General features: G+C 42.5%; 1 protein-coding gene across 1 annotated transcript in view; it reads left to right on the forward strand.

The window, feature by feature from the left end:
* Nucleotides 1-13,095, forward strand: part of LOC124045963 (CD63 antigen-like) — a 22,281-nt gene continuing 9,186 nt past the window's right edge. Inside the window, exons 1-2 of the mRNA XM_046365817.1 lie at nt 1-149; nt 6,141-6,226. Of these exons, the coding sequence (XP_046221773.1) occupies nt 6,161-6,226 (66 nt within the window). The 5' untranslated portion in view covers nt 1-149; nt 6,141-6,160. The remainder of the gene's footprint in view (nt 150-6,140; nt 6,227-13,095) is intronic.

Here is a 13,095-nt window from a genome sequence, read left to right on the forward strand (position 1 = left end):
CCAGATTAGATCATGGAGGGCGATTTAGAGAGGGAGGGGCTTATAAAACGAAGAGTTGCTTCATCAACTTCCCCAACAACTTGTTTCCAAATTTCAACCAACGCCTCACATCGCTTCGTCGCCTTCACTTTTCCAACTTGAAAACAAAGGTAAGTGTTATTTCATTCATGTTTGTTTTTCAATTCTTTGATGTTATACTATGACTGTTAATCTGAAATCAATAAAGAAAGAAAAGGTTAGAGAAAGGTGAAAAATAAGTTTGGTTTTGAGAATGCGGAAACGTCACGTTTTAACTAAAGCTGTAGTCTAATATACCTTTGTCTTTACGGTTACTTAGTAGTCAATTTAACTAATTGAATTTGGTTACTAACGATAAGCTAGAACAATAGTTACATTGTATCCTGCGCCCTCTGATTAACGGTTTGGTTGGTCATTGTTGCTTCAGCGATGGGTGTCGCAGTCTTGATTTTTTCGGAATTCCTATTACGCTCCCCAGTCAGTAATTGTTCCAATATCAATTGTTTACTCATGATTTGTTTTAAATGTATTTAATTTAATAAGCCCATTTGTCACGTCAATCATACGAGGCCTTTCAGGGCTAGCGGCAGAACGAATCAATTGTACGGATCTTTGATTTCCATCGGCGTGCACGTTTTTTCACTGGATCCCATGTGTGTAGGCGCTTGCGCGTTGACATGTTTTTAATGGGTGTAATAGTAAAGAACCTAGGCAGCTCGTGTGTTTCAGGTTTGGGAAAGCTTACGTTTTAGCCTACTATTTCTACCGATCTGCGTGCCAGTTATGATGATTTTTTTTTCATATGCGCATTTTCGTGGAACAGTTTCATTTCAATAACGTTTTCATTTCTGAAAGTCATTGTCATGTGTTGAGTAATAAACATCTGAAGTAAAATGATACAAATCTTAGTTTTATTTCAACTATGGCGAGAGCACTAGACTCTGCCATATGGGCACATTAATACACTGTGCTCCATTGGAGGCTAAAGAAATAAACTATAGGCCAGTGCCGCAGTCGGCATATCTTCCATAGTCTACGAAGTAAAATGCATAGGCAGAAAGCCGACAATTAAAAACAGTGGAAAATGTCCTGATGAAAGAACTTGCATTTTCGATCACATTCATCTCTTACTCCACCTGTCTGCCTCCCTTTCAATCCGTCTTGATTAGCTATTGAAGTTCAACGTATTAAAATTATGACTGGGTCTGGCCCAAAGCTGTAGCTAGCGACTTTCCAATATTATATCAACTAGCCTATTCAAACTTGAGTAAAAGTAAAGATACCTTAATAGAAAATGACTCGAGTGAAAGTAACCCAATAAAATACTACCTGAGTATAAGTATTTGATTTAAAATGTACTTAAGTCTCAAATAAATGTAATTTCTAATATATACTTAAGTAGTAAAAGTATACCCAAATTCCTTATTAGGCAAACTATTCCTACCATTACAAAGTTTGGGGTCACTTAGAAATTCCCTTGTTCCTGAAAGAAGGAAAACATTTTTTTGCCCTTTTAAAATAACATCAAATTGATCAGAAATACAATGTTATTAATGACTAATGTAGCTGGAAGGCTTTTTAAAAATGGAATATCTACATAGGCGTACAGAGTCCCATTATCAGCAACCATCACTCCTGTGTTCCAATGACACATTGTTAGCTAATCCAAGTTTATCATTTTTAAAAGGCCAATTGATCATTAGAAAACCCTTTTGTAATTGTTAGCACAGCTGAAAACTGTTGTTCTGATTTAAAGAAGCAATAAAACTTGCCTTTAGACTAGTTGAGTATGTGGAGCATCAGCATTTGTGGGTTCGATTACAGGCTCAAAATGGCCAGAAACAAAACAGAGCACTTTCTTCTGAAACTCATCAGTCTATGCTTATTCTGTGAAATTAAGACTATTCAATGTGGGAAACTGAAGATCTCGTACAACGCTGTGTACTACTCCCTTCACAGAACGCGTAACGGTCTCTAGACAGAATATTAAAGAAGTGGGTAGCCCCAGTGCACAACTGAGCTAGAGGATAAGTACATTAGTGTCTAGTTTGAGATATAGACTCCTCACAGGTCCTCAACTGGCAGCTTCATGAGATAGTACTCGCAAAACACCAGGCTCAACGTCAACAGTGAAGAAGCTGGATAAGAGCGTCTGCTAAATGACTTAAATGTAAATGTAAATGTAAACTCCGGGATTCTGGCCTTCTAGGCAGAGTTGCAAAGTAAATGCCATATCTGACTGGGAAATATAAGATTAAGATGGGCAAAAGAACACTCACTGGACAGAGGAAGATTAAAAGTAACAAATAATTAAACAGCAGCAGTAAAATAACAAAGCAAGGCTGTATACAAGGGGTACCGGTACAGAGTAAATGTGCGGGGGCACTGGTTAGTCTAGGTAATATGTACAAGATTTAAAGTGACTGCATGATGATAAACACTGTAGCAGCAGTGTAAAAGAGGGGTCTGGGTAACCCTTTGATTAGGTGTTCAGGAGTCTTATGGCTTGGGGATGGAAGCCGTTTGGACCTAGACATGGCACTCCGGTACCGCTTGCCATGCGATAGCAGAGAGAACCGTCTATGACTAGGGTGGCTGGAGTCTTTGACTATTTTTGAGGCCTTCCTCTGACACCGCCTGTTACAGAGGTCCTGGATGGCAGGAAATCATTCAAATTGTAATGAGTACTTTTGCATGTCAGGGGAAAATGTATGGAGTAAAAAGTACATTATTTTCTTTAGGAATATAGTGAAGTTAAACTAGTCTAAAATCTAAATAGTAATATACAGATGCCTAAAGTAGTACTTTTAAAGTATTTTTACTTGAGTACTATATACCACTGAACAGCAATTTAAAAATATATATTTTTATGCTAATTATTCTCTGGTCATGCTCCCTGGTGAAGTATTTTTGAATGATTCTATTCAGACAGGAGTAACTGTATAATTTTGTCGACACATCAATTTACCTTGGGCAATCCAGCATCCTAAAGGCGTCCTGCATGCTTGCCAGCCGAAAAAGTTCGGAAGAGTTTGTGCATATATTATGACAACAATTTGTGACGTTATTGTTAGTTTTGGACACCGGCAAGTTTTTTTTTCCGGCTGTTCCGGCACACAACATTTCTCTGGAGGCAAACCAAAGTCATAGCCGCCTACGCCCCTTCGTCAGTGATTGGTCAACAGTGGGATTTTTCACAATTATTTCATTCAACGAGAAAGTTTTCATGCACATTTGTTCATTAAAAAATACTGCATCAAACATCTTAGATGTAAAATTGTGTGACTAAGATCTCCTTGGCAAAACGTCTAAATGAATGACTCTTTAACAATGCACTGTGAACTGGCCAACTTTACTTTCCAATTAGCAAGAGGCTGAAACCAGAGATCTATAAATAATGACAAGATGCTCATGTCTCCGCCTAACAATGGGAGTATTTGTCCCAAAGGCAAGAGGCAGGCGACAAGCTTAGGTCTGCATATAATTCCCATATGAACTCATTTTGGTTTATCCTGGACATATTTTGGCGAGTGTGATCCCTCTCGCTTTGCCTCTTCCTCTCTGCTGTAACTATCAACGGAGGAAGCATCTGGGCGAGCGAAACAGCGCCTCCCTATATGTAGCCCATGTATCTGATGCTGTCTGGACCAAAAGATGTCATACTACTTCTGGCCAGACAGCATCATGACATATTTTGGTCCAGACAGCATTAGATACAAGGTCTACACATACTGAGACAGAGGGGCGCTGTTTCGCTCGCTCGGATGTTTTAACTGAGGTTGATGAATCTTTCTGTCGGCGTGCGTCTCAGTCAAATAAATTATCAATATTTTATTTGTACCGGCAAGGGGGTACGGTAGGGCGGGCGAAGCCCCCTAAGGCCTACCCATAAATCTGACCCTGCAAGCCTTTCCAGATGAAGCTCTGTGAACTAAAGTAGCCTAATCTGAAATGGGCCAGATTACAAACAATTAACCAAATTTAATAGCCTATGGTGGCCTCTTAGTGACCTGTCACCCAATAGACACTGAACAAAAATATAAATGCAACATGTAATAATTCCTTAAGATTTGACTGATTTACAGTTCATATGAGGAAATCAGTCAATTTTAAATAAATCCATTAGGCCCTAATCTATGGGTTTCACTTGACTGGGAATACAGATATCCATCTCTTTAAAATATATATATATATATATATATATGAGCATGCATCAGCAAACCAGTCAGTATCTGGTGTGACCACCATTTTCCTCACGCAGCGCGACACATCTCCTTTGCATAGAGATGATCCGGCTGTTGATTGTGGCCTTTGGAATGTTGTCCCAATCCTCTTCAATGGCTGTCCTAAGTTGCTGGATATTGGTGGGAACTGGAACACGCTGTTGTACATGTCAATCCAGAGCATTCCAAACCTGCTCAATGGGTGAAATGGCTGAGTAGCAGGCCATGGAAGAAGTGGGACATTTTCAGCTTCTAAGAATTGTGTACAGATCCTTGTGACATGGGGCTGTTTATTATCATGCTGAAACATGAGGTAATGGCGGCGGATGAATGGCACAACAATGGTCCTCAGGACCCCATCACGGTATCTTTGTGCATTTTAAATTTCCTTTGGTAAATTACAATGGTGTTCATTGTCCGTAGCTTATGCCTACCCATACCATAACCACATCGTCACCATGGGGCACTCTATTCACAAGGTCTGCCATCTTCCTGGTACAGTTGAAACCGGGATTCATCCACGAAGAGCACACTTCGTTGGCTATCGAAGGTGAGCATTTGCCTTCTGGCGTCAGTTACGACGCCAAACTGCAGTCCGGTCAACACCCTGGTGAGGATGATGAGCACATAGATGTGCTTCCCTGAGACGATTTCTGACAGTTTGTGCAGAAATTCTTTGGCTGTGCAACCCCCAGTTTCATCGGCTGTCCGGGTGGCTGGTTTTAGACAATCCTGGATTCTTATCCTGCAGATGTGGTGGTGCTGGGCTGTTGTGGTTACATGTGGTCTGTGATTATGAGAAGAGTTGGCTGTATTGCCAAATTCTCTAAGATGTTGGCGGCGGCTTATGGTAGAGAAATGAAAATTACATTCTATGGCAACAGCTCTGTTGGACAATCCTGCAGTCAGCATGCATATTGCATGACCCCTCAACTTGGGTCATCGGTGGCATTGTGTTGTGTTTTGGAGCTGCCTTTTATTGCATCCAGCACAAGGTGCACCTGTGTAATGATCACGCTGTTTAGTCAGCTTCTTGATATGCCACACCTGTCAGGTGGATGGATCATCTTGACAAAGGAGAAATGCTCACTAACAGGAATGTAGACATACACTACCAGTCAAAAGTTTGGACACGCCTACTAATTCCAGGGTTTTTCTTACTTTTAAAAACTATTTTGTACATTGTAGAATAATAGTGAAGACATAACTATGAAATAACACATGGAATCATGTGGTAAGCAAAAAAGTGTTAAACAAATCAAAATATATTTTATATCCTTCAAAGTATCCCCCCTTTGCCTTGATTCCATCTTTGCACACTCTTGGCATTCTCTCAACCAGCTTCAACTGGAATGCTTTTCCAGCAGTCTTGAAGGAGTTCCCACATATGCTGAGCACTTGTTGGCTGCTTTTCCTTCACTCTACGGTCCAACTCATCCCAAACCATCTCAATTGGGTTGAGGTCAGGTGATTGTGCAGAACTCCACCACGTTCCTTCTTGGTCAAATAGCCCTTACACAGCCTGGAAGTGTGATGGGTCATTGTCCTGTTGTGTGTGTAGCAGAGCTAAATTAGATCTAAGCCTAGGCGATAAAGCAACAAGTGATATCCTAAAACTCCTCCACACAATTTTGTATTTGTAATAATAGTTATTTACAGTCTCACTAGTTAAGACCACAGGGTAGCCTAATGGTTAGAGCGTTGGACTAGTAACCGGAAGGTTGCAAGTTCAAATCCCCCGAGCTGACAAGGTACAAATCTGTCGTTCTGCCCCTGGACAGGCAGTTAACCCACTGTTCCTAGGCTGTCATTGAAAATAAGAATTTGTTCTTAATTAACTGACTGGCCTAGTTAAATAAATGTAAAAAAAAAAAAGTATTTTTCTTTGTCTTGGGCCAGGGTCTTGATCCGGACTCACCATGGGTGTCGAGGGAAGAATGAAATGTGTGAAGTACCTACTCTTCTTTTTCAACTTCATCTTCTGGGTGAGTAATGCAGGTGGAGGTTTGGTATCTTGACTGGCTAGGATGTACTGCTTTTGGCCTTTTGAGTTCTGTACATCTGGTGGCACTAATACAACCTTCATCTAGATTGATTGTGAAATGCCTCTGACACTCAGTTAACACATCTCATGATTCATTAAGGACGTTTCACAGTTCCTCGAACTGATGTAGTTTTAATGTGGTGTATTAGTTTGGTCCATGTGATATGTTCAAGACAAGTTAGGTAATTGGTAGACTTACTAAGAAAAGTCTTATTTTCACTAATACTGAAAATAAACATCTACAAATCTGGAAAAGGGCATGTGATCATCATGTCTCTTTACAGCTGTAAAAGTTATACAAGCCGCCTCCAACTGTCGGTTGTGATGTAGTTAGTTATGCCACAAAAGGACATTTTTATGTTTGGTGTGGGACCGAGAGCAAGGTTTCTTACTTTCTGTTAGCTTACCTCAGTTTCTGAGCCTCTTAATTGTTTGGCATTAAACTGTTATTTTAGTTACTTGACCCAGTTTATATGTAGCCTATAGCTGGTTATGTGTATTTATTTAAGCTATTTCTTTCCAACTCCCCAAGACTGTCATCACTTAGTCTTGTAAGGCCAATACGCAGGAGTCTGTCAGCTGACCCAGGACACATACGCACACAAACTCCTATTGGAAAATATAAAAAATGGTGTTAATGTTTAACTTCTAAAATTCCATTGAAAGAGGAAGTAATGACTTGAGAGGGAGGGGGGGGGGGCGTGAGTGAGCGAGAGGGGGAGCATGTGATGAATCTGAGTCTTGTGACCTGTTCAAAGTATTGTGAAAATGTCATGTGACTTGGTTCTTTTTTTATGGTCTGCATTCACTGATACAAAGCCTTCATGTGAAAAGTTAAGATCTCTTGACTAATCTGTGGGCTATGTTGTAATAAGAGGTCAGAACCTGCATGTGCATCGCTCTGTCCCCATTTAACCATTTAAGAAACATTGATCTATTTTTGTTACTACCTGGACCTACCATTTTGGTTTTGAAGTATTGAAACCAAACTACATGGTTTTGAAGGTAACTAAGAAGGATTTAGATTACAAATAAATCAATTGTTAAGCTTTTGCGAGTGCGGCACACTAGGCTGACAGGAACATTAAGCGCCCAACATTTAAACATTTCCTTTTTATTAAATCATTATTGTGCATATAGGTGTTTGACTTACTCAGAATGAAATACAAATGAAACAAAATATGCCTTATTAGGTTGTCTACAATGCCTTTGAATTCAGTTTTAGAAACACAGGTTTGGCCAGATTCTGTGGCTTGCGGCTCGTGCGATGGTGCCTGGAGAGCAGGCCAGTAGCGGTAAATACCGCGCTTGCAGAGCCACTGGGGATGCTAAACAACCTTCGGGCCACTCTTGCCAGGCTGGGCATGGATGCAGAGTTGTTTTGATTTTAAATTTTTATAGTTGGACCAAAGGTTTAGTCAAAATAACCCTACCAAAATGGAAAGCGTCTCTGAACGAGGTAACCTGTCAGGCCTATTGTGCCAAAATCAATGACAGTGTATTGAATAGATAATATAACAAACATGAACAACTTTTCAGAGGCTAGCGTTTTTGTTTATAAATACTTTGCTAGAACAACACACTTAGCTAGCTTCCCGCCTCGTTCCTTTCTGTTAGCATGTGCACATAGTAAAACATCATGCTTTCTAAAAAGACACCTTTTCTGATTATTTGGTTGTGGATACTACATCACTCCCTCTCTTGGTCCTTCTTTGTAAGTCACCCTAATTTTTCACCCCTGTGATTTATCAGTTTCTTTATGAAACTATTTAGCTAACTCCATGACGGTAGTTAAAGCAAGGGGCTATAGCAGCACACAAGTAGCCTACAAATGCATGCTGAGCTGGGCATGTCGTGAAGTGTGCACAATTTGAGAGGGCGAGAAGGCCCAATGTTCCAGCCTTTGGGGAAATTCGCTCCGCACTCCAGTCAAATTGGGAACGCTCAAGCTCTACTCTCCTTACATACTCTGCTACAAAGCAAACATTGGTGACCTATGAAGCTTTACCACTTGCTCTGTAATGTGAGTAGCGTTTTGATTTCAAAAACGTTTTTTGAAACCTTTTCATTTACAAATGTAGAAAAATATAAACATGAATATTGAACATATACAATTTTGTTTATTTGTCAAATGTTTCAATATATCGTTAAACATAATATACTGTACAGACATATCGAAGTTCCCGGGTGGGATCTCTGTCTTGTTCCTAGCTCCTAAGCAACTTTACACTTTATATTTTTGTGTGTTATTTCTCACATTATTTGCTCATAATGTTTTTTGCATTATTACCTATAACTTTTGGATATTAGATTGGTGGTCACTCACCAGCATTTTGACCAGAAATACGACATTCCTAAATTGTATCCTTTATTCGTCATTGTGGCAGTTTACAGGAACTCAAGTCCTTTTGTTAACCTGACCTAGAATACCTCCCAATCAAATGCTGGCCGCATTACCTCCCGAGATAATTCTCTTCGGACATCATCACAGCTGTGTATATTCCCCCTCAAGCAGATACCACGAAGGCTCTCAATGAACTACACTGAAATTTGTGCAAACTGGAAACCGCATAAAATGCGGCTTCAGGATAGCTCTCTAGAGACAGCAGGAGTGGTAGAAATACTCTTAATGATCAGCTATGAAAAGCCAACTGACATTTACTCCTGAGGCGCTGACTTGCTGCACCCTCAAACTACTGTGATTTATTATTATTTGACCATGACCATTTATGAACGTTTGAACATCTTGGCCATGTTCTGTTATAATCTCCACCTGGCACAGCCAGAAGAGGACTGGCCAGCCCTCATACCCTGGTTCCTCTCTAGGTTTCTTCCTAGGTTCTGGCCTTTTCTGGGGAGTTTTTCCTAGCCACCGTGCTTCTACAAATGCATTGCTTGCTTTTAGGCTGGGTGTCTGTACAACACTTTGAGATATCAGCTGATGTACGAAGGGCTATATGAATACATTTGATATTGTAGCTGGGAACTTTTAATAAAACAAATCTGAGGGAAATGCTACCGAAGTTTTATCAACATCTTGCCTGTGCAACTCTCGCCTCAAACTCAACCATTGTTACTCTTTCCGGGACGGCTACAAAGCTCTCCCCCGCCCTCCCTTCGGCAAATCAGATTATGCGTCCATTCTGCTCCTCCCTTCCTATAGGCAGAAACTAAAAGAGGAACTATCCATGGTAAAGACAGTTCAACGTTGGTCTGACCAATTGGAATCTATGCTTCAAGATTGTTTTGATCACGCGGACTGGGATATGTTCCGGGTTGCCTCTGAGAATAACACTGACGTATACACTGACTCGGTGACTGAGTTCATCAGGAAGTGCATTGGGGATATTGTTCCCACTGACTTTTTTTTTTTTTTTTTTTTACCTATCCAAACCATAGATGGATTTCAGCATTCGCACACAAATGCAAGCATGAACCACCACATTTAACTACGGCAAGGTAACTGTGAACACGGGACGAATACAAACAGTCCAGTTATACCCTCCGTAAGGCAAACCGGCAAAACGTCAGTACAAAGTGGAGTCGCAATTCAGTGGCTCAGACACAACGTATGTGTCAGGGACTCCAGACAATCATGGACTCTAAAGGGAAAACCAGCCATGTCACAGACACTTTGAGAGGCTAGTTAAGGATCATATTACCTCCACCTTACCTGAGACCCTAGACCCACTGCAATTTGCATACTGCCCCACTAAATCCATGGCGGACGTAATCGCACTGCCTTATCCTATCTGAACAAGGGGAATACCTAGCTACCCTCAAAGCACATCACTAAATTCTGGGCCCTGGGTCTGAACCCCGGCCTGTGCAAATGGGTCCTAGACTTCCTGACGGGCTGCCCTCAGGTGTTGAAGGTAGGCAACAACACCTCTGCTACGCTGATACTCAACACCGGGGTCCCACAAGGGTGCATGCTCAGTCCCCTTCTGTACTCCCTGTTCACCCATGACTGCGTGGCCACGCATGTCTCTAACTCCATCATTAAGTCTGCAGACAACACAACAGTGGTAGGCCTGATTACCAACAATGACAAGACTGTCTATAGGGAGGAGGGGAGGACCCTGGCGGAGTGGTGCCAGGAAAATACATTTTCTCCCTTAACGTAAACAAAACGAAGGAGCTGATTGTGGACTTCAGGAGACAGCAGAGGGGAGCACACCCCATCCACATCGACAGGGCTGCAGTGACTTTGAAAAGTTTATAATTCCTTGTTGTACACATCATTGACAATCTGAAATGGTCCAGCTGTGCGGTGTTGCGCCACTTCAACCTCAGGAGGCTGAAGCAATTTGGCTTGGCCCCTAAGATTCTCACAAACTTTTAGCTGCCCCGTTGAGAGCATTCTTTCGGGCACTATCACCGCCTGATACGGCCACTGCACCGTCCACAACTACAGGGCTCTCCAGAGGTCACACTGCCTGCCCTCCAGGACATCTATAGCAACCGGTGTCACAGGAAGCCAAGAAGAAGATAAAGGACCTCAGCCACGGCCCCCCCCTTCCCCATTACCATCTAGAAGGTGGGGTCAGTGTAGGTGCATCAAAGCTGGGCCCAAGAGAGGGAGAGAGAGAACGCTTCTATCAAGACCATCAGTGTGTTAGTCACCATTTGCAGGCCTCCGCCCAGTACCCTGCCTTGAACTTTAGTCACGGTGACTAGTCTGCTACCACCCGGTTACTCAACCCACAGCTTAAAGGCTGCTGCCCTATGTTCATACTTTCCTGTAGGAATAGGCCCTGTAACTATTGCTGTACATTTACTATTCTATTCTACAGATAGAATATGTAGTATATCTATATATTGTCTATATGTCCCATCATACAGTGCATTCAAAGTATTCAGACCCCTCAACCTTTCCCCAAAAATTAACATTAGGCTTTTTCTAAAAGTAATAAAAACACTTTTCCTCATCAATCTACACACAATATCCCATAATGACAAAGCACAAACAGGTTTTTAGACATTTTTGGAAATTTTTTAAAATTGTAAAACAAATGTTATTTATTTAAGGATTCAGACCCTTTGCTATGAGACTTGAAATTGATCTCCAGTGCATCCTGTTTCCATTGATCATCCTTGATGTTTCTTGATTGAGAATCATAAAACACGGGACGAGATGTTAACTGTCCATTGTGCCAATAGATGGAATGCACTCGCATGAGATTTGCCGTGATGTTGACAGAGTGTCATGGGAGGTTTATTTCTTAGACTGGGGTAAGATGTCAATTTTTGGGACACATCCTCAGTAGTGTGCCTTCGAATCAGTGGGTGTTTCGGCCTTTAATCACTAAACACCCTCATCAAAGGTGGCCAGCTAAAGGGTGATCAAGCCTTAGCTTGTGTCCCATGCCCAATTAAGATGTCCCACAGGACTGTGCAAGGCAGGGGCGTCCTCTTCTCTGAGCCAGCCATACAGCTGACCGCATACCTCATATGCCCTCAAGTTGGAGGGATCTGAATTGAGTTCTCAGGTGGGGGTGAGGGGTCATGAAGTTATAGCCCAGCAAGGGTCCTTCCGTTTGATCCAGATCCACTGGCTACCTCTTTCAGCTGCTTGAGAAACTGCTCTGACGGTCTGCCGCAGAGCCTGTCCATGGATTCCAAGTTCTTTCAGCAACCTGATGATGGAAGAAGCCACGAATCCTCTGCATCCCACTTCAACTGGCCAGACTTTTGCATTCCAGCCACGCTGAGTTGCGTCTGCTGCCAACTCTGTGTAACGCAGTTTCTTACGTTCGTAAGCCTCTTCAACAGAGTTTTCCCACGGGACTGTGAGCTCTATGATGTACACAGCCTTTCGTGAAGGGGACCAGAGTACCATGTCTGGCCTAAGGTTGGTAGAAGCAATCTCAGGTGGAAAAATGAGTTGCTGGCCAATATCGACAAGCATCTTCCAGTCCCGGGCCATAGTTAGGTGTCCAGTTTCTGGCTTTGTAGGAGGATACCTGGGCCTTTTCTGTCCCTCCCGGATGAATGTTGTTGTTTTGACGGGATTGCTTGTTTTTGGAGGTAATGAATTGGTTGCACTCCTCTTGGTCTCAAGTGCTGCAGCCAGGCTCTTGAGGACCTGATTGTGCCTCCAGGTGTAGCGGCCTTGTGAGAGGCTGGTCTTGCAACCTGTCATTATATGCCTGAGAGTCGCTGGAGCTGGGCAGAGGGGGCAGGTCGAGTCCTCGCCATACCATTGATGTAGATTTTTTGGTGATGGAAGCACATCATAAACAGCTCTTATGATGAAGCTGATGTTGCTTGCCTCCATTTGCCAAAGCTCACTCCAGTTGATCTTTCTCCTCTCCAGGCCTTCCCACTGCGTCCATTGCCCTTGTTTAGCAAGAGAGACAGCCTTTGCACTTCTTGCAGTCTCCTCCTGTCTTCGCACCTCCTCGACCACCAGCTTCCTGCGTTCAGATGTTGTTGCCTTATGGAACGTTGGTTTGCTTGCTGCCAGGCCAAAGCCTCTTCCATGCTGGATATTCCCCACAATGTCTTGGTGTCTCAGGGCTGATGTTGCTTGCTGCACAGCATTGGATGATGTCCATTTCCGTCCAGTTTGTAGGGGAGGTGCAGCCTTGCTAATGGTCTGGTCTTTGGAGTCCTTCAATGTCATCTGAAGTCTTACTTTAGAGCACTTGTACTCCTCCGTTAGACTTGTAAGAGGTAGTTCAAGGACCCCTTTGCCATAGAGGCCGATGTTACTCAGGCATCGTGGGACACCCAGCCATTTCTTCACGTATGAGGTAATGGTTCGCTCCATCTTCTCCACTGTTGTTATTGGGACCTCATAGACGG

Source organism: Oncorhynchus gorbuscha, linkage group LG10, assembly GCF_021184085.1.
Source record: "Oncorhynchus gorbuscha isolate QuinsamMale2020 ecotype Even-year linkage group LG10, OgorEven_v1.0, whole genome shotgun sequence".
Taxonomy (NCBI): Eukaryota; Metazoa; Chordata; class Actinopteri; order Salmoniformes; family Salmonidae; genus Oncorhynchus; species Oncorhynchus gorbuscha.